Source organism: Hippocampus comes, unplaced genomic scaffold (assembly GCF_001891065.2).
Source record: "Hippocampus comes isolate QL1 unplaced genomic scaffold, H_comes_QL1_v1.1 scaffold22, whole genome shotgun sequence".
Classification (NCBI taxonomy): Eukaryota; Metazoa; Chordata; class Actinopteri; order Syngnathiformes; family Syngnathidae; genus Hippocampus; species Hippocampus comes.
Window position 1 is genome coordinate 7,332,243 of NW_017806175.1, and position 27,144 is coordinate 7,359,386.

General features: G+C 43.6%; 5 protein-coding genes across 8 annotated transcripts in view; 2 read left to right on the plus strand and 3 right to left on the minus strand.

Moving 5' to 3' along the window:
* The window catches only part of sft2d2a (SFT2 domain containing 2a), a 2,762-nt gene extending 1,623 nt beyond the window's left edge, over positions 1 to 1,139 (minus strand). The window contains exons 1-3 of one of the 3 annotated variants that reach the window (XM_019897076.1): positions 1,056 to 1,139; positions 893 to 980; positions 732 to 821 (exon numbers count right to left, since the gene is read on the minus strand). In XM_019897076.1, coding sequence (XP_019752635.1) covers positions 732 to 821; positions 893 to 958 — 156 coding nt within the window. In that variant the 5' untranslated portion in view covers positions 959 to 980; positions 1,056 to 1,139. Of the gene's footprint in view, positions 1 to 731; positions 822 to 892 lie in introns of all 3 variants that reach the window. The other 2 variants (XM_019897075.1, XM_019897077.1) reach the window with 2 other exon arrangements.
* A 205-nt stretch (positions 1,140 to 1,344) lies between these two features.
* On the minus strand, positions 1,345 to 6,003 carry tmem45a (transmembrane protein 45a). Its single transcript, XM_019896427.1, has 6 exons — positions 5,657 to 6,003; positions 3,400 to 3,606; positions 3,091 to 3,303; positions 2,737 to 2,921; positions 2,158 to 2,300; positions 1,345 to 1,895 (listed from the first exon to the last, which is right to left on the minus strand). Exons 2-6 carry the CDS (start codon positions 3,593 to 3,595, stop codon positions 1,799 to 1,801), a joined length of 834 nt encoding a protein of 277 aa, XP_019751986.1. The 5' UTR covers positions 3,596 to 3,606; positions 5,657 to 6,003; the 3' UTR covers positions 1,345 to 1,798.
* Positions 6,004 to 6,170: 167 nt separating this feature from the next.
* Positions 6,171 to 10,071, minus strand: lnp1 (leukemia NUP98 fusion partner 1). Its single transcript, XM_019896489.1, has 4 exons — positions 9,303 to 10,071; positions 8,208 to 8,453; positions 7,611 to 7,651; positions 6,171 to 7,163 (listed from the first exon to the last, which is right to left on the minus strand). Exons 1-4 carry the CDS (start codon positions 9,510 to 9,512, stop codon positions 7,013 to 7,015), a joined length of 648 nt encoding a protein of 215 aa, XP_019752048.1. The 5' UTR covers positions 9,513 to 10,071; the 3' UTR covers positions 6,171 to 7,012.
* Positions 10,072 to 11,439: 1,368 nt separating this feature from the next.
* Positions 11,440 to 17,960, plus strand: tomm70a (translocase of outer mitochondrial membrane 70 homolog A (S. cerevisiae)). The gene is made up of 12 exons (XM_019897258.1): positions 11,440 to 11,751; positions 13,121 to 13,294; positions 13,757 to 13,883; positions 14,114 to 14,223; positions 14,775 to 14,923; positions 15,078 to 15,285; positions 15,493 to 15,627; positions 15,760 to 15,867; positions 15,946 to 16,062; positions 16,129 to 16,226; positions 16,577 to 16,699; positions 16,805 to 17,960. The coding sequence occupies exons 1-12, from the start codon at positions 11,512 to 11,514 to the stop codon at positions 16,956 to 16,958; spliced, it is 1,743 nt and encodes a 580-aa protein (XP_019752817.1). The 5' UTR covers positions 11,440 to 11,511; the 3' UTR covers positions 16,959 to 17,960.
* A 682-nt stretch (positions 17,961 to 18,642) lies between these two features.
* On the plus strand, positions 18,643 to 26,724 carry tbc1d23 (TBC1 domain family, member 23). 2 transcript variants are annotated; one of them, XM_019896746.1, is made up of 19 exons: positions 18,643 to 18,740; positions 19,814 to 19,925; positions 19,996 to 20,101; positions 20,258 to 20,462; positions 21,328 to 21,451; positions 21,541 to 21,665; positions 21,748 to 21,794; positions 21,880 to 21,983; positions 22,064 to 22,186; positions 22,267 to 22,359; positions 22,488 to 22,658; positions 22,737 to 22,779; positions 23,408 to 23,514; positions 23,624 to 23,757; positions 24,289 to 24,333; positions 25,786 to 25,874; positions 25,958 to 26,093; positions 26,229 to 26,423; positions 26,574 to 26,724. In XM_019896746.1, the coding sequence occupies exons 1-19, from the start codon at positions 18,703 to 18,705 to the stop codon at positions 26,656 to 26,658; spliced, it is 2,082 nt and encodes a 693-aa protein (XP_019752305.1). In that variant the 5' UTR covers positions 18,643 to 18,702; the 3' UTR covers positions 26,659 to 26,724. The 2 variants fall into 2 exon arrangements, with proteins under 2 accessions (XP_019752305.1, XP_019752306.1); XM_019896747.1 differs by lacking the exon at positions 24,289 to 24,333.
* The last annotated feature ends 420 nt before the right edge of the window (positions 26,725 to 27,144 follow it).

Genomic DNA, 27,144 nt, shown 5'->3' on the forward strand with positions numbered 1-27,144 from the left:
TTTAAGATTTCTCGTAGATTTCTAACATAGTTTCACTGTGGTCGAGAACATTTTCAGAATTAAACCATCAAGTTAAATGTAACTTTATGTAAGATTTTTGAATGAAGACAAAACAATTGAACAGATTTAACAAAACAAGTAAAATAGATACCACACCGCATGCAACATTTACATTTTTATAATCATTCACGATTTCATATTTAAATTTCCTCCTGCTGCAATGCTTTGTTTCCTTTGTTGTAACTGTTTTAAAATGAAGAATAACCATGCATAAAATGTACAATTAATACAACATCTAGTCAATACATGATACAAGTATTAAATATAATTTAATATTCAAAATGACAAAATCATTTTAGATTCAAAATGTTCGACATAATACACTTTTGACTTAAACAAATGTAGAATTTTGCATTTGACAATCATTGTCAATTCATTTAAACTGGAAATGAATAACAATAATCCATACATGTATACTTATAAATAAATACCTAATAATATATCAAATCTGTACTATAGTCATTGCCCTGCGCCCTGGGGGTATCAATAAAGTTTTCTGATACCGAATAGGACAACGATGACCAAATGACCAAGGCGGCAACGCTGCGTTGAAGTTCAGAACATCAACAAACATTCCTGAGAGCGAGTCGAACGAGTCGAACGACAAGAGGCAGACGCCCGCTTTTTCCCCAAGCCAGCAAAATGTCCCCAGTTTCCGTGTGAGGTCTTACGAGAATGGCGCACACTCCTCCGATCACAAAACACGCGATGAACCCTTTCACGCGCGTCCCCCAGCCCAGCGTGGATGCCTCGTTCACACTCTGCAACACACAATCGAGTCCATTCACCATCAAATCAATGGCGACCACAAACGAAGCCGCTTTGGTTTTACCTCCAAAATCGTCCGATCTTCTCTGCGCGACTCCTCGCCGCTTAAAACCGACTTGAGTTTATCCATAACCGAGATTTCGTTGGAGTTGCTTTTTGAAAATGCGGAGGAAAAAAAAGGTTGGGAGTATTTCTTTCCCCCCACCGTGCAGCCAGACGTGACCTACCTGAGCGGCTGGATGACGTCACCACCCGCTCACCTGAGACAGTCAGAGAAGTCGCCTCACTCTTGACGAGGAAGCGTGCCGTTGACGTTGCCATGGGAACCAGAAGCCTGACTCAGCATTTTCAATTGAAATGACTGAGCGGGCACGTGCGTAAGGCATAGTTGGGAGCAGGTGCTCAAGTATTTCTGTATTTCTTCATATAGTTTTAAAAATATATGTAAAGAGCTTTTAAAATAATATATAGACTTTTAAAAAGCCTCAACTAATGAAACAAAGACTACATTTAGTCCACGGGCACATTTATACATAATGTATTTTTATTAGTTTTCTACAATAAGCAACAAACATCGAGAGACTGCGGTTAAAGTGCATGTCACCGTTAAATACAGTACATACTGTCATTTTTTTTTTAAACACTTTTGTCAGGAACATAAATAGAAGCGTGTTGCTTGCTCATGACCAAATATGACATGGAAATGCTCAAGTGTCACGACACGAACTAAAAGTATAAAATACAAACAGTTTGGCAACGGAGGGCACCACCCTCCTAATACTTTCGTATAGCAAGAGCAATATTATATAAATATAAAACTAGCTACTGTAGTAATGGGCCCTGAGAGTACAAGCTACGAAAGGCAGTGAGAGCAGGTGGTACACAAAAGCAGTCATTATTCTAGTCGGCATCTCAAACGTCCTTTCCCTGATTTTAAATGAGTAGCACCACAGTGGCGGGGGGGTCGGGGTCACACCACCTCATCCTCAGACTCGGGGTCTTTGTCACTCCGCTTCAGAAGGCCCATTTCCACCGGGGGGGTCTTCTTTAGTCGGGTGCGAACGGCGCTAGGAATAGATTACAAAAAACAAAACAAAAGCATGTCAGCTGTCCTGTAATTCATATCCTTATTGTTGTCATTTATTAAGAGTCCACACAATAAGTAATTTTATTCGTTCTATATTTTTATAATGAACCGGCCAATAAATCAGTCATCAGAATTTTATTTGGACAATTATCGGGCTCGGCCAAATAAAATCGGGCTGTCTTTCGAACACTGGTTTGTTCATTGACCTCGTTACAAACAGCGGTGCCAGGCGTTATCCTCACCAGCTGACCAAGCAGTAGAGCACGCCTACGCCGAGCATGGCGAAGGCAAGGTGCCACGAGTAGCACATGGTGATGAACATCATGTTGTTGTGGTCCTTGGGGTCCCACTGGGCACCACTGGGAGGGTACAGCACGTAGCCGATCTGAGATGCAAGCACGAGAGAGAAAAGTCGGGTGGTTGCTTAGTGACGCGGTACACATGCAACTCTGCTACGCCTACAAGCTCTGAAAAAAAAAAAGACGCCTCCACTACAAATTGGCATGCTACTAGCAGCTAGTAGCTATTAGCTGCTATCGGGCTCGTGGACCGGCGGACAGGTGTTACGTCCGTCCAATACGATTTATGTCCCACGTGTAGATCCACACAATTGTGACACCTAAGGGAAAGTTCACTGATTTTATGTTGGCGAGCTCGCAAGCTAACACGCTAGCGAGCTCCCTGGCCCGCGGCGGGGTTGTCCAGGCGTTGCTCCGTAAAATAACACTTAAGGAAGGAAAAGTCGATTTAAATTTGCCAGGCTTGTTAAGAATACTCTTCATTTGTGTTGTGTCAAAATGACAAGGTATGCAAATCCTCACCTGCCAGAACCAGCTACCCTGCAGCAGCGTCAGAGTGCAGCGTAACAGCTCCAGTAGGATGTTGCCTCTGTAGAAAAGCTCCAGGAAGGCCACCACGGCCCCGCCGAAGACAGCGTAGAGCAGCAGCATGTGCAAGTGCACGTCCAGCATGGTCCGGCCGTGGAGGTGGTAGAGAAAGAGGAACCCTATAAGAACAACAGCTCATTTTTCGGTGTGCCCCGACGTGCTCTGTGGAGCCGTTTTCCTTGAGTTGCAGCTAATTTCCGTGCTGGAAGAATGCCATTGCTCAGTGCTCTTTGCTGTGTTTTTATTGCGCATGTGACGAATGAACCTCTCGAATCTTAAATGTCTAACCTTCGTTAAAGAAGGCGATAGCCATCATCATCCTGTCGAGGGCGAGGGGCGCGGCCTCGGTCGTGTGCACTATCAAGGAGACGCATCCTGCCAGGCCGAAGAAGAGATACATGGTGGCGTGTTGCCAGTTCATCAGGTCTTTCCATTGGTTCTCTGCAGAGTCATACAGCCTGAGTTTTGGCCCGTCAGCTAAGAACTGCTCTGCTAGCATCCCTGGAAGACAAAAAATAATAATAATAATAATAATAATAATAAAACAATGCTCAATCACAGAATGGATGCGGCGGAATGTAACCAGCTTGCGCTCACCCACGAAGGAGAAGAAAAGGACGAGCGAGCTTTCGACGATCTCCAGGCGGCGTTGCGCCGCTCTGCTGCTCAGCCGGGTAGAACCGATGTTCTTGTTTCGACGGGCGGCGTGCCACAGCGAGTACTTGGCCGTCCACCAGAGGCCGCCCAGTAGGAAGAAGCTCCCGGGAAGGGCATGGCCCTTGAAGCTCCCCATGACGGAGACCCCTGGATTGGAGAACATTTCAAATCAGTCGGCGGTGAACCCGCATTTATCGCGGGGGATTTGTTCCAGACTCACCTATATTAGGTGAACACTGGTGAGAAAAAAAGTGGCGTAGGAAATATTTACTTTAATTGTGTCTTGTACTACTGCTCTAGCATAGGTGGGTGCTAGGTGAAAAAGACAGCAAGAATTTACTGGAAAAAAAAAATGTAGGTGATGACAGTGGACCCCCCCCCCTCCCCCCCACCCATCCACCATAAGTCAATTTCAATGGCTATCAATTATATCCAGATTTTGTGCGTGAATATTAATTTTTAAAGGAATATCACTCCCGGAAGGCAATGCTAATTTTCCATTAGCATAACAGTGTTATTTTACATTGACTTCAGCATTAGAACCGCTGAAAGAATGCTTTTAAAACAGAGCATTTAAACATGAAATGTGTGCATTTGTTTTGGTTTAGTTTAGTTTTACATTAAACTTCAAATTGGGTGTCATTAAACCTCTTCAGGGAAGGCAGAATCACAAACACATCACACACTTTCTGCACAAGCATCACGGTGCATTTAGGGTACTTTTGAACAGCTCATAAAATACTTTGTGTCATGTCGTGGGGTGTTTGAGTAGGAAAATGTATGGCTGCAAATGAGTGGCACACTGTAATGACACATAATGAATGCAGTTTTGTGAGTATGTGTGCACAGGCAGGCTTGCTGTGCCACAGACGTCATCCGCCTCAGGTGGAGCTTTAAGCCTGGCTTTTCAAAATTCATTTTGTAACAACCTGCTTGATTTGATTTCATAAATACTCCGGTGGGCGTCACTGTTGCGGGATGGCGATCAAACGGTCGGTCACCTTTTGAAAAAGAGGACACTCAAACAAGAGTGTTCCTGGGCGAGACCACTCCAGGATGAGGATAACAACACCCTCACCATGGCAACCGCTCTAATTCAGTGCAGGGGGTGTGGGTTAGAAAAAAATATATACTGTTTGGGATTTGGGGTTCATTGTGAAAATGTAAATAGAACCACGTAATCCGCAAATGGTGTACAAAAACACTGAAATAAATGTAACTAAGATTAGGTTGCCAAATGAAACGTCAAAATTAAGGGCCTAACAATTCATCGGCTGGCAGATTTACTCCGACACTATTAGGCGATTTTTTGGTCTAAATTTTTTATCACACTCCGACATAAGACAAAGATACAGTCAAGCATTCCCTCCAAGACATTAGCATTAAAATGGGCTCCTTTTCACCCAGATACTCACGTGTAGTCTCACCAAAGTCACACACCACCCAACCAAACCCCGCCCATTAGAGGTACATGCATATACACAAACAGTATAATACGTATCGATTTTATAAATAGATTTTATGCTTGCAATTTGTTTGTTTCTTAAGTTCAAATTCATTTAGAAAATATTTTAAAAGGTTTTAGCAGGTTTTAGTGCATATTACTAAGTTTTAATATTTTTTGTGTGTGGGGAGTGTAAAACATTTTAAGATGTTTTTCATGTGGTCTCTATTATGTGGATAAGATCCTCATATCTTGTAGAAAATGGATCCATAGAGTTCCTGAAATAGCCTCACAACGCTTTACATGAAAATACCAGACAACTCTCTTATTTTCACTCATACTGTCATTTCAATGAAAAAACAAACAATGAAATCATTTCATTGTTTGTTTTTTTCATGTTAAATAAGTACGGCAAGTGAATGCATCTTCATCAGTAGTTAAACTTTTTAAATTTATGGTATTTAGTAGAAAATTATGAAAGAAAATTAAGATTAAATGGCAATTTTATCAAAAATGTTCTGTATTACATAAAATGATTAAAATATGCAAGGTATGTCGTCTTTTTTCGGAAGAATTTTCTCAAAAACAAAGTATTCATCACTTACAAGGTGAACTTGACGGCGCAAAGTTGGAGAAAAATGTTTTATAGGATACAGTTTATTTCAATAAGTAAGCATAAAGAATATCTTTTCGAGCAATAAGACCGACATCCTAAATAGTGGAAAAACGAAGGGGAGGTGTGGGTGGTCTTACCCAAAGCGGCTTTGTCTCTGGAAATGTCAAAAAGAAAAAGTTAGTTAAGATAAAAATTAAAAGATCTTGAATTTTCCATCATTTGACACAATTTCTTCATCGAAGCAAACACCAACTTTCTCCTCAAATTCTTCGTCTCCTACGAACCATTTCGCATCTTCGCCCACAAACCCCCCCCCCCAAGTGTTTTCATTGGTTGGCAGAGGTCAGCTGACGTCACCTTCACGAGCTCCCATTGACCAAACCGCATGTCAATCTCGGGTTTCCACGTGTGCACATTCACTGCGCTTGCCTAACAAAAAGAAAAAAAAAGAATCCACAACTTTCCGTCCTGCAGAGTTGAACCGAGCAGATACGAGGACCGCAGCACGTACACAGCAGCCGGGGAGTCCTCGGCCCACCTCGGTACCTCCCCTCTTCCGTTTCATTCCCAAATGAGGCATTAGTTTGACGAACAGCTTGTAGTCTACGAATGGGGCGAGAGAGTACACAAAAATACGAGGGGCTCCTGAAGGGGGACACCTGTTCAGGAAACGAATGGAGGAAACATTGACAAAATGAATAAGGCGATCATTTGGAATGAAACCGCGTTTATTTTCAAAAATATCAACTCAATGATATCTATAACAAGAATACACAGAAGCTATTATTTAAAAAATAATATACTAATAATTGTCCCTTCTGGGCTGTGTTGGGAATTATTCACTCATTTAATTTTAATTTTTATATAGTGGTCTATATATTCAATTAAATGGCCATCGCTATGTTAGTATTATATTTCTGTTTTGATGTAGCCATTTTGAGACATTGAAAGATCCCGTTAGAGTCAAACTATTTCTTTTGATTCAATTTTAACTAATCACTTTCACAAAGCAAAAACACAAACATTGAATAAGGGTTGAAAAACATGGGAGCATACATTTGTACACACAATTTACAAGCAAAACATTTCATTACAGTGAAAATGAACTGTGAAAATATACACAGTGGCGGGCAATCATGGTTTAAATTCTAATATTTGTTACATGAAGGTGTACACACACAGTCACCATTTCAATTTTTCCTTTTTGTTTTTTTTGTCCAATCACATTTCAGCGTCTATCTGTTGCCAAGTCAATCAAATTTGCCAACCTGACGTCAGCATTTTTCCAACTAGCCAAACACACCTGTAGCAATCAGTACTAATCAATAGATTTAATAATCAGTATCTATGGTGGGGATGATGTCTGTTTTGTCTGTTTTGTCATCGTTAAATATTGATTGAAAACAACTCCATGCAGATGATGAGTTGCGTGCGTTTTGGACGCTTCTCTATAATTACGACGTGATAGACCTGCCACTGAAAAAGGTAAAAGTTTAGCGGTGCCTGCGCAGGGAAAGCTGCCGTCGGAACGTGTACTGTTGCTGCTGTTGTTTTTCCGCGGTAATGCCGCCGACCTCATCCGCCGACCTTCTCCTGTCGCTTAGGAGTCTCGTGGCCAAGCAGGCCGCCGGCGCCGCCGTCTCGCTGCAGCCGCGTGAGCCACACGGCTCAGACCTGCAAGCAGCCTTCCGTCCCAAAGCAGACTTGTGAGTGGGATGGTTTTCATAGCGGGTGACATCACGCACGGCATGCAATGCTCATATTCTCGAAGGGAATGCATGGCAAGAGCCGTGACGTGGAACCAACCCTCCATTTGCAATATCTACTCAAGACGAAATACAGTATATGGTAGCTTTGCAACGATAATAATGATAATTATACATCTTATATCTTATCCAGTTTGGAAAAGGGCTTTTGGATCAGGGTTTCAGGCCAAAGTTAGGGTTTTAACAAGGTCAATAATAATGATGATGTTTAAAACGGGGGTCAGGGTTTTAAATCGCCGTATCAAGAAGAGGATAGGGTTAATTTACCTCCTTGTGGAATGTGTGTGCACAGTGCAGCTTTTGAAGGACACCGCCACTTTTGTACACGTTGTCATGGCACAACGGGCACAACTTGGCGTCATCGTTCTGAATAACAAAACACATGAAGAAAAGCAGGCACATGAAAATGCTGCGTTGTGTGCCTCCTATTTGAAAGCCTCGAGACCCCAATGGGAGACCCAAACCCAGATGTGAAACTTGAGATTGAAATCCTCACCCAGGCGTGAAACCCTTACTTGAAACAATAATTTAGAGCCATGAGTGTGTCTTGAAACCGTACTTTGGAACCTTAACCCTGACTTGAAGTTCTTGGAGCCCTATTTTCAAAACCTTAACTTTGTCTTGAAACAGTATTTTAAAACCCTAACCCTGGCTCAAACCCAAATCCTAGACTAGTCTTAAAACCCTGACTTGAAACCCACATTGAAAACCCTATCTCTGTCTTAAAATAAAACTTTTGAAACCCTAACACAACTCAATCCCTATTTCAAAAACCATAACAAGGATTCGGTTGACAAAATTAGGGTTTCAAACAAATAAGGTCCTCAGATTGCGATTTCAAGACAGGGTCAAATGAGGATGAAGTTTCCAAGTCTGGGTTAAGGTTTCAAGGAGGTCTTTCAAGGTTTGAAGTACAACTCACCGGAGACAGGGTGCATCTATCTTGAAGATAAAGTCTCCTTTGGAAGGATTCTGTCAGTTCCGGGATGGTGCCGATGCGGTTCTCCGCAACGGCCGACTTGGAGCGTCCGTTCTCGTCCGAGGAGGTCCGTCGAGCCCTCTGGTGGGGTCCGACCTCCCCTTTCTCTTCTCGGCTCTTGGCGTGGCTCGGCGCGGGCGCCACGGCGGCCGCGTGCAACCGGTTCAGCTTCATGGCGTCAAGTTGGGACTGCGAAGAAGGATTGTCGTCATTTTATCGACCATTTCATTTCGTTTGGCTGTGTGCGGTTGCTTCTCTCCAATTCCAGTTTGATTGTGTCGAGTGTATGTCAAAAATAAGATGTTGCAATTGCTAACTTGCTTTAAAAAGGGAGACCGAATCGCTGTAGGTTCCTGCCCGTCGATGGTGGATGTAAATCGCTACGAGTTTAGATTGAGTGAATGCCGAGCTGAGTGCTCTCAAATTCACCGTCAAAAGGACACACGCATGTGCCAATAATCCCGGCAACAGAAACGTCAATTGATGACCCGGATCCATTAATTCTCATGCTCGCCGTGTCTGGCACACGCATCTGGATTTAGAGACACTTTGTGTAATATTTTCCACGATAGCTTGAAATACGAGAAGCTTGTTCTGGCTCAGTACAGCTACAGTGATCCCTCACTTATCGCGGTTAATGGGGACCGAGACCTCCCGCGAAAGAGGAAAATCCGCGCTAAGTGAACCGCGAAGTAGCGAGGGATCACTGTAATCCTTCCGAAGAATGAAAATGACTGATCATTGACATAACAGCAATAATCTGATCTGAACATTTTAATGAAAGTCAATGTGAAAATGATCTTACAACTCAAATTTATTTCGGGTTTCAAACAAAATGGAGGATTCAAAGCAGGGCTTTGAGTCTATAGGGTTAGGAGATCAAATTAGGGTTTTGCACCTGGTTTGGGGGTTCAAACTAGGTGTCAATTGTCAAAGTAAGGTTTCAAGGACGGGTTTGAGGTTAAGTTTATAAAACGGTTTAGGGATGCACCCTGGGCATGGGGCGCATGCATGCATAAACCAACGTGTCATTCTTACTACAGTGGGAAGGGACGCCCGTCTGTCAACTCTCGTCCTGGTGGGTCTCCTAAAACTTCGCTTCCTTTCACGTGAGTATCCACCGCCACCTCCTGATCCTCCACCACATCGTTCGGCTCCGTGTCCCCAGTAGCTGCTCATCCACTTGGTGAAGTTGCCGTCGTCGTCCTCGTCGTCCATGATGATGGCAGGCAGGAGCCTCAGCGACATGACGGCTCACAACGGCGGGATGCTGTAACACTGAAATGCTGACTGACCGAGCGCCTGACTTACTGACTGACTCTGCACCTGACTGACTGACTATTCCCGGGCCATCCTGAAATAACCCACCGCGAAACCACTTTTAATCTATTTACCGCGGCTGGAGAAGAGTTTTTCACTCTGGAGAGAGACTGAGGACGAGAGTGTTTGTTTTTGCAACCCTTTCCATTCCGTTCCAGTCCGCAAGTCCCCCGGGGCACCTCCACACTGTGCCCATACTTTCCATGAGTGCATCAAACATGTCAATAATTATGGAGTGCTCCGTGGTCCTGGTATGTAGGACAACAAAACATCAGCTCATAACACTTCAGTTGTGTGTTCACGTGTTGCCAAATTCCCTGAAGTTTTCATTTCATTTGTTTAGTTAAAATAAATAAATAAATAAACTTTCCATGGACATTAACATTTATTAAAGGAATTTAATAAGATTTTGTGTTAACTAATAGGAATAGGGTGGACTACCGCTATTGTGGAGGATAGAGACCCAGTTGGCTAGCAAATAGCAAAACTCAGCATATAATTGACACGCCCTCACGAAATACTTTTTTTTTTCTAAACCTAAAGAATTATTGGAAAAAAAGGGAGAAACTTCCAGTCAGCGTTTTCCACAAAAAAGGGCATTGGCGCCCACATTAAAACAAACAAACAAACATAAAAAAGTCTCGAACAGTAGCTGTGAAACTCTTCATGTATCTGCATGAATTTATTATACTGCCCCCCGGTGGCCAAGTAGTACGCACTAGAAGTAGCAACACAATGTCCATTGTCATGAAGCAAAAAAATAAAAAATAAATGCGACCAAAAGAGTTTCTTTTTTACAAGTACTGTACCGTTGATTTGACACTATCAAATATTAGAGGAGTGCTCATAATGTGTATGTCCAACAGACCTGACTAAAAGAGTGAATGGGGGTGCATGTGATTCGTTGCCCACCCCCCAACATGCAATATGCTCGCTTCTTTCAACCCAAAGAGCATCAGAATGTTTTTGTTGTTTGTTTGTTTCACAGTATGTTTTTGTGTGTGTGTGTGTGTGTGTGTGTGTGTGTGTGTGTGTGTGTGTGTGTGTGTGTGTGTGTGTGTGTGTGTGTGTGTGTGTGTTTGAGTCTATGCCAACTATGCTGTGTCCCATTTGGATGCTGGGCCCCGCTATGTCTGGACTCCACTCAATGTTTTTTTGCCAACGGCCATTTGTCCTCGCCCCGTGTGCCTGACGTTTGCAAGTCATCAAAGTCAACTACAGTCAACCCCATCAGGCTTCAACACTGTAATGATGAGGTGTTTGAGGAAAAAAAATTACATTGCAATATTTAGGAGATGAGGATAAGCTTAAGTAGGCTGTAATATTCTTCGAAGAAGGAAAAGCAACTATGCAGCAAAAGCAAAGCGCAAAGAATTAAAATGAACACAAGAGTGCTTCAAATAACTTTGAGGAATGCCTACCATTTAACCAGAGTTTTAGCAACTCAAGTTTGTCCTCTTGTTGTAAAGGCGAGGAATTGAGGACACCGGGTTACATCACCGACCGTGTCTTCAGGTGCTTTTGAAGATGTACAATATTCTAGAACAAATCGGTTAGTTCTTTTCATTTTTACAGAAAACTTGTATCAAAATGTAAACATTTGTCGTTGTTTTCATGATTCAACTTTTAACTAAAGGGATATGCAGCGTATAATGTCATTCGTATCTCTACACGTTTTTATCTTAAAACACCTTCACACTTTATCTGACACAACAACCGACAAAACACAAAAAGAAGCTCTGAGATTGGCTTGAACTCTTGAAAGCAAGTTGGGACTACAAATGAGAGTATTACGTAAAAAAAACTACAGCTCCCGTCAACCCCTATTCCCATGATTCCTTGCGTTGTGCGCATCACGTGAAGAAGAAGGCGACAGGCGCAGAGCTGCTAACTAGCTAGCCCGCCAGCGGAACTTAGGGTGGTCATCATGGCTGCCTCCAAGCCAGTCGAGCCGCAGTCTGGCACCGGCCTCCCTCGTTGGCAGCTGGCTTTGCTTGTCGGCGCTCCCATCGTGCTCGGGGTGGGGGCCGTGTACCTATGGAACCGTAGCAGGGCGAAGGGGCGGCCGGGGAAAGGCAGCGGCGAGCGGATCACACCAGAAGGCAGCGCCAGTCCGGAGCAGGGCCAAGACAGCGCCTCGCGATCCAACCAAGGGCAGGACAACATGGTACCGATCGGCGAATTAACCAAGCGGCGTTTTCATTTTGCACCACCGCGAGGGTTGAAGCGCGCTGGCGGCCTTGCGGGTGGCTTCTCTGGCAGCGCGTGTGTGAATGCCGCGGAGGTGACGCGGACCAAGGGCACCTGTCAGTGACAGCTACCCTGCGGCGAGTGAGGCCACGCGCACTCTTGTTTGATCCACTTGATAAAAACCAATGTGTGCTAATGCTACAAGCTAACTAAGCTATAAACTTGCCTTGGCTGCTAAATAGTAGCGATCCTAACGTCGGGGTTCATCGGAACCTAGTTTTAACAAATTAAAAATCTTTTATCCTCATTTTACTCATAAGAATTATAATTATATTTATAAAATAAGGAATTGAAGTTTAGTGTTTCCATAACTATTACAGGTTAGTTACATTATTCGTTTGACCTTTGATCTCCATTTTAAGAGCTCTGTACTCGTCCTCACTACAGAAGGAGTGTAACTTTGGGCATTCTCGGACAACTGCTTGATGCAAGTAATGCAAAACGGTGCTCTTGTTGTCTGCTGCGTGTGACTCGCACTACGAGTAATCGGGATGCACCGACACCACTAATTATCAGGATTGAAAAGCGTTGCACAAATACCATGTCTTACTTGACCAAGCAGTGTATCTGTGAAGTCTGGATTTGGTCAGCTTTTTGAGTTAATACATAAACGATTTTAACAATCTGAGTTAATTTCTGTTTGTCATTGTTTTCTGGTTAAACAGTGAACCCCTGCTATTTTCAAGGGGATAAGAACCAAGGCCTCTTGCAAATACCGAAAGTCCGCGACTAATTGCCCCTTCCCCGAAAATGTGTTTTAATTTATTAAATTGCGGCCCATTATTCCAACTGTTGCTCCTCATGAGGGTTGCCTGTTTGTTGGTGCCCATCCCGGGTGTCTTCGGGCAGTTGGTGGGTAACACATTGAACTTGTTGCTAGCCAATTGCCGGGCACACATGGACAAACAACCATTCACACTTAGAATCGCACCGAGGAACAATTTCGAGTGTCCCATTAACCTACCATGCATGTTTTTGGAATGTGGGAGGAAACCCAAGTTACATCAATTATCCAGACACAAACAAAAACCCTCTTAATGAGTTCAACCGAACAACTCAAAAATTCCACTACATTGCACCAAAGTAATACTGTACATTTATTGCATTGGCCTGAACACAAAAACGGTGAATAAACAAGATTTTCAGTAAACGAGATGATAGGTTTTCGCGCAAAAAAAAAAAAAAAAAAGTCAATCCTGAACCGCGACTATTACAGGGGTTCAGTACACTGCGGCTGTTCTGCCAAACTAAAATGTCACTTGTACTTTTTTGTTTTTCTTCTTAAGTCTCCTTTGGATCGGGCCCAGGCGGCAAAGAACAAAGGCAACAAATACTTCAAAGCGGCCAAGTTCGACAATGCCATCCAGTGTTACACCGAGGCTATTGCGCTCTGCCCCACCGAGCAAAAGAGCGACTTGTCAACATTCTACCAGAACCGAGCGGCGGCCTATGAGCACCAGGTTGGCGCCACATTCAGCTAAACTAGCAAGGAGTGCTTTAGTCTGTCTCTGCTGCCTTTGGAGACGAGGTATGAGCCGATAGTAGATTCTGACGGTATAAAAATTGCAGCCCTAAAATGTATATGTATTTTTAATATTTGCGGAAACAAAAACACATTGTTTTATTTTGAAACAAATGTCACAGTGTTACTGGCGAGTTAAAGACCCATGGGCTACTCATGTTGTCCCTGGGGCTAACTAGTACATGCTGGCACCTTTGTTTCTTCATTTCACGAGTTTGCACAAACAAAGTTTGTTTGATCAAATATAGGCTAGCGTTTTTTTTCCCATTAATCTAATGGGGAATTAACTTAATACTGTCAGAATCCAATATCGGCACATGCCTGGGTGACACCATCAAAACAAAATGCCAAAAATATTTGAGGCATATATCTTGACCCCTCGTTTGCTTTTTCCCCACAGATGAAATGGACCGAGGTGGTTCAGGACTGCTCGCAGGCCGTGAAGCTCAACCCGCGCTATGTCAAGGCTCTTTTCAGGAGGGCAAAAGCTCTGGAGAAGCTGGACAACAAGAAGGAATGCCTGGAAGGTGAGGAGGAACCGGCTACATTTCGCCAGTGGAGTGTTTGCCCGTGACCGCGCGGAGCATCGTTCAGGCCGTCATTATGTTGCTCATCTTTAATACTCCTTTCGCGCTGATTCTTAAGTTTAGTATTTACTGTAAAAAATGTTCTCTGACAGTGAAACGGGGCTACCGCCGTCTGTAAAATGGATGACGGTGTGACATTCATGTTGGTTGTTGGGCATTACTTCTATCAGATGTCACCGCAGTGTGTATCTTGGAGGCCTTCCAGAACCAGCAGAGCATGCTGCTGGCAGACAAGGTGCTCAAGCAACTGGGGAAGGAGAAAGCCAAAGACAAATACAAAGTATGTACCTTACCACATTTCACAGAAATTCCTTCATTGCCAAGGACTTCGAATTGTTCTAATTTCAAAAACGCGTAACATTGGAACTTGTTAAATGACTTCATTTGTTCCATGCTCAAACTGTAGGCATCCTCAAACCTTTTAATGGTGCTGGTGATGCATACAACTATAACGAGTTGTCAGCAATGGTTATGCAAAACTAGGTTAGAATCCGAGGCTCATGGAGTCCGGACCAAAAAAAAAAAAAAAATAGCAAGATGATTCTAAAGAACTGCCATCAAAAAAGGAAAATGAACTGTGAATATTTACCCTGATAATTGAAATGTAAAGGAAACATTGGAAATAAAGAAAATCCAGTTAGAAATGTTTTTAATGTTCCATTTAAAGCCTAAAAAAAAGTTTTTCTAATTCAATTTCAGAATTGATATGAAGGCCAGACAAAGGCAATGGAGCCCAAGCAGAAAGTGTGAACAGGGAGAAATACTGACACCTAGTGGCTGGAAATGAGCTCGTCCTGCAAAGGGAACTTAACCATTTTGCTCCTGTTCTAGAACCGCGAGCCGATGATGCCTTCGCCCCAGTTTATCAAGTCATACTTTGGCTCCTTCACCGATGACATCATCTCGCAGCCGCTGCAGAAGGGCGAGAAGAAGGACGAGGACAAGGACAAGGAGGGCGAAGCCTCAGAGGTCGCGGCCAGGTATGAGGGAAGATGATTTGCTCTTTCTTGAGGGGATGGCAACAGCTTCACCAAGTGATCTCATTGCCCCCCCCCCCCCCCAAAAAGATCATATTTGGCCTGATTCCCCACTTATGTGTACTACACGACCAACCAATCTGCTCCAATTCCTCAGCGCGGGCTACCTGAAGGCCAAACACTTCATGGAAGAGGAGAACTACGACAAGATAATCAGCGAGTGCACCAAGGAGGTGGACTCGGAGGGCCGCTATACGGCAGAGGCGCTGCTGTTGCGTGCCACCTTCTACCTGCTGATCGGCAACGCCACCGCCGCTCAGCCTGACTTGGACCGCGTCATCAACATGCAGGAGGCCAATGTCAAGGTGCGTCTGCTATTAGCATTGCTAAATGGAGTGTGCAACACTAAAGATCTGATAATAATTTTGATTTTTGTGTCGTTTTCGGAATACCTAATTGAGGACCATAGCACGCCCTGCGTTCTTGGAAGCAACATGGCATATTTTATTGGAAATGCTTCCGGGCTCATCTGCGTGCATGTTAGTTATTTATTTTTTATTTTTTGTCCGCAGCTGCGAGCCAACGCTCTCATCAAGCGCGGGAGCATGTACATGCAGCAGCAGCAACCCATGCTCTCCACGCAGGACTTCAACATGGCGGCAGAAATCGACACTCGCAACCCCGACGTGTACCACCACAGGGGGCAGGTACGAGTCAGGTGGACGGCGACGCTGTGACACGTCCTATCGGCATCGCTTTTATGTCGTCCATATCCAGCTGAAGGTCTTCGTCGCCATAAAAAAAAGTGACGTTGGATTATTTGTGGCCATTTTGTTCAGCTGAAGATCCTGCTGGACCAGGTGGACGAAGCCGTGGGGGACTTTGACGAGTGCATCCTACTCCGGCCCGACTCTGCTCTCGCCCAGGCGCAGAAATGCTTTGCTCTGGTGAGTTTTGATGAGTGTCTGTCATGCATTTGGATGAATGGCTTTACACTTCCCCCCACCCCCCACCGTGTCTTCCAGTACAGACAAGCGTACACCGGCAACAACCCATCACAAGTCCAGATCGCCATGGATGGCTTCGAGGACGTGATCAGAAGGTTCCCCAAGTGTGCGGAGGGCTACGCGCTATACGCTCAGGTAAGACCTCGGATTTATTGTCAGCCTGACTTCCAAAACGTGAACGTTTCCATGCCTCCTTCTTAGGCTCTGACCGATCAGCAGCAGTTTGGAAAAGCCGACGAGATGTATGACAAGTGTATCGAACTGGAACCAGACAATGCCACTACGTATGTCCACAAAGGGTAAGAAAATGACACCGCTGAGGATTTAAATAAGCTTTGAGCCTTTTTCTCTCACGCTGTAGTTGCGATGAATTGTGTTACGTGTCAGTCAAAAAAAACATGATGTGACGTTGGTTGCTCTCATTTCAAAATGACCCATCAACAAAACAATCCTGAATCTCGATATTCTTTCAAGACATAGATTTTGTGAAGACTCTCTTCTCCCACAAAAGTTAGAAAAATTTGCAAATAAAGCTTCAGTCGCCAACTAATTCAATGCGCTGAGGAATCTCAATTGTGAAATGATTTCAGCAAGGCTCCACAAAGGGTGTGTGAAGTGTGCTATAAATCTTAATCCCTATTATGTACAGATTATTACAGCTCCAGTGGAAGCAAGACCTGGATTTGGGTCTGGACCTCATCAGCAAGGCCATCGAGATTGACAACAAATGCGACTTTGCCTACGAAACGATGGGAACGATCGAAGTTCAAAGGTGAGGGGACCCAATTGACTCAATGGATTTTTTTTTTGTTTGTTTTCTGGTGTTATTCCAACCTTTTCCTGATGCGAAATAACCAGACGGGTAACCTCCTTTCAGGGGCAATCTGGACAAAGCGATCGAGATGTTCAACAAGGCCATCAATCTGGCCAAGTCGGAGATGGAGATGGCACACTTGTACTCGCTGTGCGACGCGGCGTACGCCCAGACGGAGGTCGCCAGGAAGTACGGCCTCAAGCCCCCGACGCTATAACTCCTGCGCCAATTTGAGGGTTGCTCTCGTTCTCCAACCGCAACTGTGTTCAACTTTGCATCGATTTGTTTAAGCAAGGCGTGAGGGGAGGGGAGGGGTTTGCTGGATTGTAATGTAAAAAAAATATCATAATGAAGGGCCCTCCTGGAAATATATACAGCATCATGTTTACGTTGTAGTTGAAAAGGGGTCTGTAATGCTTAGGGGGTCCCCCCCTCTACCCCACAATGTATCACGCACAGGGATGGTCTATACACTTGTTCTATTGTTATGATTTACAAGACAAAAAAAAAAAAAGCGGACTTGTGACGGGTCTTTGGATTCGACATACAATCCTGTGAAAGTTAGTTCAACTATCAAAGTGTTTTGTTCCATTTATGTACCAATATCGGTTCCGAGTTGGAGATTAAAACATAGAGCCAAATCTGTAATGTCTTGTGCTTGTAATGCTGGGGTTGATTCCTGGATTTAAGGCCCTCTACGTGGAGGATGATGCGGAAGCAAGGAGTCAAATTTTTTTCCATTTTGCTTGTTTTTTTTTTTGGGTTTTTTTTTTTTTTTTAAACATTGACTTGCCTGTTTTTTCTTTTTCTACATTTTGTGCAGCATGTTCAACTTATGATGTAAATGCAAACGCCTGTGCTGTTTGAATGAACACTAGGAGAATCTTGGCTATCAGGCCGACTCAAACGCCTCCTTTCTATAGCACTTGCATCACTAACACGCTCTCGGTTGTGCAATTCTTTTTACTTTTTTGGGGGGGACAAGAAAAATGGTTTCAATTTTCAACTGTTGGTAGTCCTCATTGCCTGAGCCATTTTTTTTCTTTTTCAGTGTATCTCCTTTTACAGATAGGCACAAATTTCTTATAGGAATTGATGTAAACATTTTGAAACGGCCACTTTGATTTTGACTGACAAATTCAACTGACATTCTTCATCCATGTATGGTGACCAAAGTGAAATAGAATTTGAATCCTAATAAAGTTATGATTCCTGGAAAGACTGTTGATGTGCTTTCCTTGACTGACCCTTTTTATTATTTTTTTTGTAGAATGTGCTTAGTAGGAGGAGTCATTTTTACATACTGTAGATCCATTTGCTCCCACGACTTGTGTTGCTTCAACATTGAAGATTCAATTCATATAAATGGTGATAAGTGCATAATCAGTGTAAAAAATTTACGATCACTTAGACTTTGGTACTGTGTGATCCTAAATCCAACCACATGAAAAGTGTCCATAAGCAAAGGAAATAATTTATTAGCTACAGTTTGATTTATTGACATCTGCATGCATAGGAATAAATACATAGACCTCAAAGGCTAACTATTATGGAAAGGGTTTTTTTTTTTTATTTACTTTTTAACCCCCTTTTTGTGATTTTTCTGGGATTTTTTTTTTCCTGAAAATTGGGAAAAAAAATGATAAAACAGAATAGCTCCACCCTTGAACGAGCGACAAGCTCTCGCGATACTTGTCGGGACTTGACGTGTCTCTTCAACACTTCCAATGTGCAAACAAAAGCACTTGTGCCAAAAAAATCAATGCTTATGAAAACAAAGATCAACCACTGGAAACGTACACCGGAAATTATATATAAAAAGGGGGAAATATTCCATGAATATAAATATATATTCCTGAAAATTGGGAAAAAAAATGATAAAACAGAATAGCTCCACCCTTGAACGAGCGACAAGCTCTCGCGATACTTGTCGGGACTTGACGTGTCTCTTCAACACAATAATGGCGGATGCCGAGGAGGAAGCGCTCCGGGGCAGCTGGTGAGAGACAATCTGCTTTTTGTCCTTATCGTGACACGACACCTCCCAGTCTCCTGCTGTTGGACGCGCTTTGTCCGCCGCGGGTTAACCAAATTCGATCGACGAAGAGTTTGTGTCGTTAATCGACTCCTCTGTCTGCTTTTGTCACATTTGCTTCCTGTGCTGTACTCAAATTATGTACATTTCGTATTTTTTAGCCTGCTAATTATCTTTGTTTTACTTCATCAGCGCGTTACGAGTCAACCCCCATAGTGACTTATTCATGTATTTTTGGAGAGCTTGCCTGTTTTTCAGACATATGTGTATGCTTGGTCAGCTGATCGAAATCGCAGGCTAGCTCGCTAAGAATGCTAACAATGAGCAAGTCCAGTTGATAGCTGGGATTTGTTCCACTCAAGCGCGACCAAACCGGAATGCAAACTTCAACAATAGCCTCTTTTTGTTTGTCAGAGTGACTTGCTTAAATAAACGGGATATCTGGCACAATAGTTCGTTGCTCTGTTTGACCGAGTTGCGCGTAGTCAGAAAAGACGAGATCAGCATCATCCCTTCGGATTGAATGGAATGTCATGTGTCAGGATAGGAAGCATCGTTTCGTATGATTTTTGCCACCTGTTGTAATCCTAACACACGCAAGAACTTATTTTCCAAAGTGATTATTGAAATTCTTCCGGGTCGCCACAGGGGTGACTCCAATGAGAGTTTGACAGTTTTCAACTTGCGGACTGACTGACAAGTTCATTCAAATGTATGTAAAATGAGAACAAAAAAAGTTATTGCATCATACCCTCTGGAACTGAGTCATATCAAATTGTGATCCCGGTCGGTCGAGCAAAATTGAATACTTCCACTTTGAAATCGAGCTGTTTTTGAATCGTTTGATAACCCACTTATGGAAAATGTTATTGCATCGTCTTTTGTGGTGAACCCTCCTATTAACACAAGGCCCCTATTTATTTGTGATTGGCACTTAAAAACCCCAAGCCCCTCCATCAGCATGCGGAAGTGCTACTTGTAGATAAAAAAAAAATGTCCACGATACATTTTAAAGATGACATTTTTAATACCTTCAGGGACCAGGATCTAGCTGAGGCTCTGGATTCGGGGGGTTCCGATATGGAGATGGACAAAGGCATCGCCCATGTTCAGGAGTCTTCAGCTCAACAGAGAGCAAAGATGTGGAAGGTAAATGTGACTGAAAATTAAAATTTACATTTTGGAAGTTGAATATCAACAGTGTGTTGGGTGTTACCAGATTGCACTCAATGTATCCGGTAAAGGAGACTCCCTCGCATCCTGGGATGGCGTCCTTGATTTACCAGAGCAGACCCTCATTCACTGTCGCAGTCAGCAGCTGATCGGTGAGGAAATCCACATCAGTGGCTTGAACAAAATTAGCCCGTTGGGGCTTCAAATCATGTCGTCAAATTCTCTAACCCAATATCTGGTTTGACAATGCGAGCCCGAGGGCAGCTCTAACTTTTTAAAATCATTTTTTTGTGGATTCCTACATTTAGAGCAGCTGCAAGTGTCCGAGGAGGAGCATAGCGACATGGTGTCCGACGTGGAGGCGGTGGTCACCTTCTACTGCAAGTCGCGCAACATCAGCTTCACCTCGGACCTGAGCTGGCTACACTTACTCAAGCCGCTGCTGGGGCTTCGGCTGACCCGCAGCGACCTCTACAACTGCTTCTACGCCATTATGAACAAGCACATACCCCGGTGGGTGTGCTGTCCAGCCACTCCAATCTACTATATTATGGGAGAGCAAACTAAATGCTGGAAAGGGCCTCAGTTTTTTATCAGTGCCAATGGGGGGCCCACATAGGACCCACCCATCCCCAAACCAGACCGATGAAAAATTTTAAATATGGACAAAATACATGCATATAATGCAGTAGATGTGCTCTAAATATAGGTCATTTTTGATCATAGATTTTTCTGTATAAAAGAGGGTTCAAAGCTATCCATCCATCTATCCAAGGATGGATGGATGAGGGCTCTCTTACATAAAAATCACCATTCAAGGATGGGACAAAATCCTGAACAAGAAAAGATTAGGTGCAAGAGCTAATTTTGTACTTTTTTCTTTTTTTTTTTTCTCACAAAAATCAACTTGCTCAAAGTTGTACGTACTGAGGTACGATGTTTCTCCTGTATCTCATTCTAAAGCCGCCCCAAAAAATATCACCCCTACTCACGTTGTCATACAGGGCAATATAAGGCCCAGTGTAAGCACCACTAACACGTCTGCCATTTAGTGGCGATGGATGATATTACTACTTAAAACTACTGCCGACCCATGCATCGTCACAGCTTCGCATCTGCGGATTCACATATTTGCAGATGTTTTTTTTTTATTTTAATTATATGAAACAGCTCTACTTAATGATTCAGTCAGAATGTATCGTGCATGCATAAATGTGAAATATCGCAATAATTGCATATTCAATTACAATATTGAGGGCAGGAAAAAAAATCGATTCGATTCTTTTAAAAATTGCCTAAGATTGAATCAGTGATTCTGAAAATAACGATTTCTTCTTCTTATTATTTTTAATGCAAATAGTCTGTGTTTTTTTTTCAGGGAGTGCGTGCCCAAGGGCCGCCCGTTCCACCTCTACAGACTGCTCTTGCAGTACCACGAGCCTGAACTCTGCTCCTTCTTGGATACCAAAAAGATCACGCCTGACTCGTACGCCATCAACTGGGTGTGTTGGAATTCCTCGAATGCCTCCTTGATCGTTTCTCGGGCACAGTCGGCATAATGTCCCCGAACGTCTCTGCTCTTCCTGCGCAGATGGGCAGCCTTTTCTCCAGCCACTGCCCGCCCGACGTCACCCAGGCTCTGTGGGACTGCTACCTCCAGCAGGCAGACCCATTCCTCATCTTTTTTCTTCTGCTCATCATCCTCGTCAATGCCAAGTAAGTGTCCCCCCCCCCCCCACACCCCGTGAGAGAAAATTGGAGTTTTCACTTGCTTTTGTTTTGTTGATTCAACCTGTAGAGAGACCATCCTTGACCGAGAAGGAGACAGCAAAGATGACATCATCAGTAAGTGTGATCCTCAGTCTTTGGGGACTTTTGATCTTTTTGTTAAATAAATAAATCATCATCATAACCACAATGTCTCTCACAGAAACGCTGGAAGAATCTCCTTCTCTACTTGAGGCCGAGGACATTGAGGATTTATTTTCCTTGGCTCAGTACTACCAGAGCAAGACCCCTCTGTCGCTCAGGAAGGTTGGACTTCCTCTTCTTGGCGATCATCGACCACATCTCCCTCTGACGTTGACCGCTGACGCCGTTTTCTCCCTTTCCAGATGAACCAAAACCTGTTTGGTAGCAGCCTCGTGGCTTTGAAAGAGGAGGACATCGACCTGAGTCAGGCGCTGTGCCTCCCCGTGTCCGTCCCGGAAATCCTGCAGGCCAACCAGCATCAGCAGGTGGCTGAGCTCCCAAATGGTTTTAAAATGCGAGAGAATAAATGCTGACGTGTCTCCCCCCCCCCACCTTCTCTCCTCAGGACGGGGTGCGCTTCTTTGTGGTGGACTGCCGGCCGGCTGAGCAGTACAACGCCGGTCATCTGTCTACTGCCTTCCATCTGGACTCAGACCTGGTGAGTTGGTGCTACCGCTAACCATACTGGTTCTCTGTCCGGTACTCGCCTTCTGCCACCCAGAGGCACCCCGGCGACTCTTGTTTCCAGACAGTTCTCAATTGCTCAATTCGCGTGTTCCGGCACAGATGCTCCAGAACCCGTCTGAGTTCGCCTTGTCGGTCAAGTCCCTCCTGGAGGCTCAGAAGCAATCCCTGGAGTCGGGCTCCGTTGCCAGCGGAGAGCACCTGTGCTTCATGGGCAGCGGCAGAGAGGAGGAGGACATGTACATGAACATGGTGCTGGCCCACTTCTTGCAGGTGAGAGACTTGTAAAGGCGCTGGGGGGGGTAAAACATACAGGCTCAATTTATGCTGACTAAGCTCTTTGTGTTGCAGAAAAACAAGGAGTACGTCAGCATCGCAAAAGGGGGCTTCATGGGTGAGTGCTCCACGTGGACACTGATAGTAAAAATTAGGCCTTCAATGTTTAATTGGCCTCCTCACATTGTAGTATTAAGACCTGGCGTAAGTGCAACTAAGCCAAGTCTGCCATCTAGTGGTGAATGTTGACAATACAACTTCAAACTACATTAGACCGCTGCATACTTGCGCAACCACACTCACGGATTCGTATGTTGTTGATGTATTTTTTTTTCAATTTTTTTTCCAATTTTTTTTCTTTTAATTTTTCCTGGATTCATTTCTCCTCATTTCCGCCATTTGTTATATTTATTTATTTATTTATTTTTCCGGGAAAAATGTTTTCAGTGTTTTGCAGTGTTTGGTAAATATTTTTTTCAGTTTGTCATAAAAAAACTTTTTTTTTTCTACAAAATATTCAATACCTGCAGCCTTATTTAAAGTACACTGTGATGCTGTTTTAGCCAAGCCAAAAATCTGAAGAGGGACTGTTTTTGAAAAATGTTATCAGTATGTTTCAAATGATTCCCCTACTTACTGGATTTGCACGCAGGCCTTCCAGTGACTGAAGTATTGTGTGTGTGTGTGTGTGTGTGTGTGTGTGTGTGTGTGTGTGTGTGTGTGTGTGTGTGTGTGTGTGATCTCAGCTCTACAGCAGCACCTGGTGGACATGAACGTGGAGGGCTTGGACTCGTCGTACATCCATTGGATCGTCAGCACGTCGGGATCTCACAGCAGCCTCAGCTCGGCAGACGTACATTGCGAGCTTTATTTTCTTTTCCTTTTTTGGGGGGGAGGGGGTAGGGATAGGAAACTGTAGTTGGAAGCGAACACGTCTCTTGTTTTCTTGTGTGCCCATCCAGGGGGAGTCTCTGAGTGACAGCAAAAGCGTCAAATCATTGGTCAACAAAATGACCTTTGCCCTCAAGTCCAAGTCAGTGAACGTAAAAGAGAAGATGATCAGCTTCATTGAGAACACGTCCGCCCCCGTCGACAGGTAAGAAATCCCATTTGATTGTGTGGGTGCGACTACGTTGGGAGTGGAAACGAATAGTTTTCTTTTATTCGCTTTTTCTGTCAACCGGAAGCAAATACTACATGCTCACATATGCATCACACTCATTTAAAAGCGGATTTGACTTTACATTTTAGCCAAGCATCCAACATTATTAACACACAAAAAAAATCTGTTGCACAACTTCAATCCATCATCAAAAATTTACTTGCGTCGCCAATTTAAAAAAAAAATGTTAACCAGTGTTTATTTTTTTCCATGTACGTTTTTTAAAAAACTTAGTCTCACTAAATCTTTTCTATTTTCTCATATATTTGTATATTTTTCCATCAAATGTGTTTGTGTTTTAACCCCAAGTTAATTTTTTATATTGGAGCATTTTCACCACTGAACCTGAACGCCATCATCTTTAGAATTATCTGTATAAATTTGGACTTCTGTCAGTGTTGCTCACCCCCCCATCGCCTAAAACAACTTATATTCACCATCCCTTTTTATCTTACTTCATGCTAGAATATCTTTTAATCTGCCATGGCCAGAGAAGGTGATTCCTGATAGGTAAGCGCTCGCTCGCTCGCTCTCTCCCGGCCGGCACTGAGCTCTTTTGTCAGCAGCATGCCATCAACTTGGCTGTGTGGCGCGCTCTGGAGAATCGGCGCCTGTGTCACATCAACGCATGTCACTCTCTGTCAGCATTCGCGGCTCTTGATTAACCCCCCCACCCCAAACACACACATGCCAGTCGTCATGCTTTTTCACTAACAACATGCAACATTCTGTTTGGTCACGTAGAAGAGAAAAGACATCCGCTTCACTTTTTGCTTGGCGGTAATAGTGTGTCTTTCCATTCCACCCTTTTTTTTTTCAGGCATCCGGGTCTCCCAAACTAGAAATCGGAGACAAAATTAATCAAATCGACCAAAACAAAAGTCGTGAGTGACGTTGACTCACCGCATGGCTTGAGTTGAACATCCTTGCCTTTTTTTTTTTTTAAATTACACGCCGGACCTCATTCACTTCATCTTTTGTCACGATCGAGAGCCACGTGTTCCACGCGATACATACGGTGTCTAAACCATCCATACGCATCCTCAGTTCAAGTGTGAGGTGCCTGTGCTACACTTGTCCCACTTCTGTGTTTCTCTCACAGTTAATGTGACAAGTTTAGATTCACTGCCCAATCTTTATCTGCTACTCAAAAACTGTGCTGATCTCCAAACCAAAGTGATGCAACACCGCCATCTACAGAGATCATTACAGTGGCTTATGTAACTAGCTGGGCGAGACCCTCCTCAATCACTGGCCGTTGAAAAACATCCTTGACGACTGTATACGTCGGTGGCAGTCAGGATCCCAGTTGCTGAATCTAAACGACCAAGGGCGTAAATGAGTTGACCTAAGAATGAGGAGTAAATTTCCTGAACAGAACTTTGAGGTAAATTAACTTGATTAAATGATACATCAGTGAATTAATTGTCATTCAGTAATTGCCAGTGCGTGTTGTTAATAGCGTCACGATACATGTTTTTGCACTTAAATAACATTCTCTTCTAAAATATAAAAATATTTCAATGTAAATGTTTGACCCAAGGAGATTCATTTCTCTCATTTCTGAACAGGGGTATAATAGGTTGGAATTATTTTTCTATTTCATTTTGCCTTTTTTTTTTTTTTTTTAATTCAGTTTTAATGAGGTTTTTAGCTTAGGTTCCTTAATTCTTATTAGCTTTAGTATTGGTTTTAGTTTTTTTTTGTTACTTTATATGGAGTATGTGGCAAGTGCAAAATATTAAAAAAGTATTACGTAATGAAATGAAGAAAATAATAACTTTCAAAGATTTGATTTGGATGAGCCTGCGCCATTTTCAGCTCTTCACATCAAGCTTTTCTTCTTCCTGCAGCTTGGAGGTCTTCATCTGCCATCACCATTTGCATAGAATAGATTAATTTGCCCTTTTCCACAGTAGTGTTTCTATTTCTTCTTCCCACTAAATCGTTTTCTCTCTACAGACACGTGAGCAGCAGCGACCGCGTGGGCAAACCTTACCGCGGGGTGAAGCCCGTTTTCAGTATCGGCGACGAAGAGGAGTACGACACAGGTGCATGCATCGTCATCGTCTTCTTTCGTCATCGGTTCCGAGGAGCGTTTTTATTGATGGGTCAACCTCCTCGCGTCCTTCAGATGAGATCGACAGCTCTTCCATGTCGGACGACGACCGGAAGGAGATTGTAAATGTTCAGACGTGGATCAACAAGCCCGACGTGAAACATCACATCCCCTGCAACGAAGTGAAGGAAACCGGTCACATGTTTCCCAGGTGAGCCAAGCAAGCAAAGATGTTTCGTTCTTTTCATTCCTTTATTAATTTATTTTTGTTCATCTTCAACATACATGCTCATTTTCTTTATTCAACATGGTGTACCTTCAAAGTTAAATCGTTTGTGGATTGCAGCCACTTGCTGGTGACAGCGACGCACATGTACTGCCTGCGTGAGATCGCCGCCAGGAAGGGCTTTGCTTACATCCAGTCCAGACAAGCGCTGAGCTCCGTGGTGAAGATCACGTCCAAGAAGAAGCACCCGGAGCTCATCACTTTCAAATTCGGCACCAACAACTCAACCGGAGTGGAGATCTCTGCGGTGGAACGGTGACTTTTTATTTATTTATTTTTTTAAATATACAATTGTTGTTTTAGTCTCCTATGTTTACAAGAGTCATTTTGATGAAGAAATCGCCTACGCACAAGCCAAAACTTTAACAGTCCATTCTGACAACGTTTGTGTTTCCTTCCTTTCAGATATCTCATCCCCAATGCCGGAGACGCCACCAAAGTGATCAAGCAGCAGATCATGAAAGTCCTCGACGCGCTGGAGACGTCGTAAAAGGATAGATGATGACGGCGCAAACGACAACGGCGGCGTATGGTGGCCGCCTGCCCCTGACAAAAACACTGTTTGAATCACCTCGGGTCCTGTCACGGTGCGGTGTTGGTCCTCGGATGCCACGCCGCCCCACTGCACAACTGCGGGAGCCGGGAGCCTGTCATGCTGCCCTCTTTACACTAACTTATATATTATATATATATTGGATATACTGTATTATTTGTTAATTCTAAAGCAGTGCTATTCCACTTTGGAAGCTTTCCTCTGGCCTTAAGGTAGCGTTACTATCCAAACAGTTGTTTAATGATTACGTGACATTCTGTGTTAAATGTTAAACAGTGTTTTCGCTGTCTTTTTTCCACACCAGTTAGTTAATTTGAGGCTGAAAAGTGTAGAATGTACAGAACGGCGATGTCACAGTCGACGAGCTGAGGTTTTTTTTTGTTTGTTTGTTTCCCCCCCCCCCCCCCCCTGCCGCCACCTAAC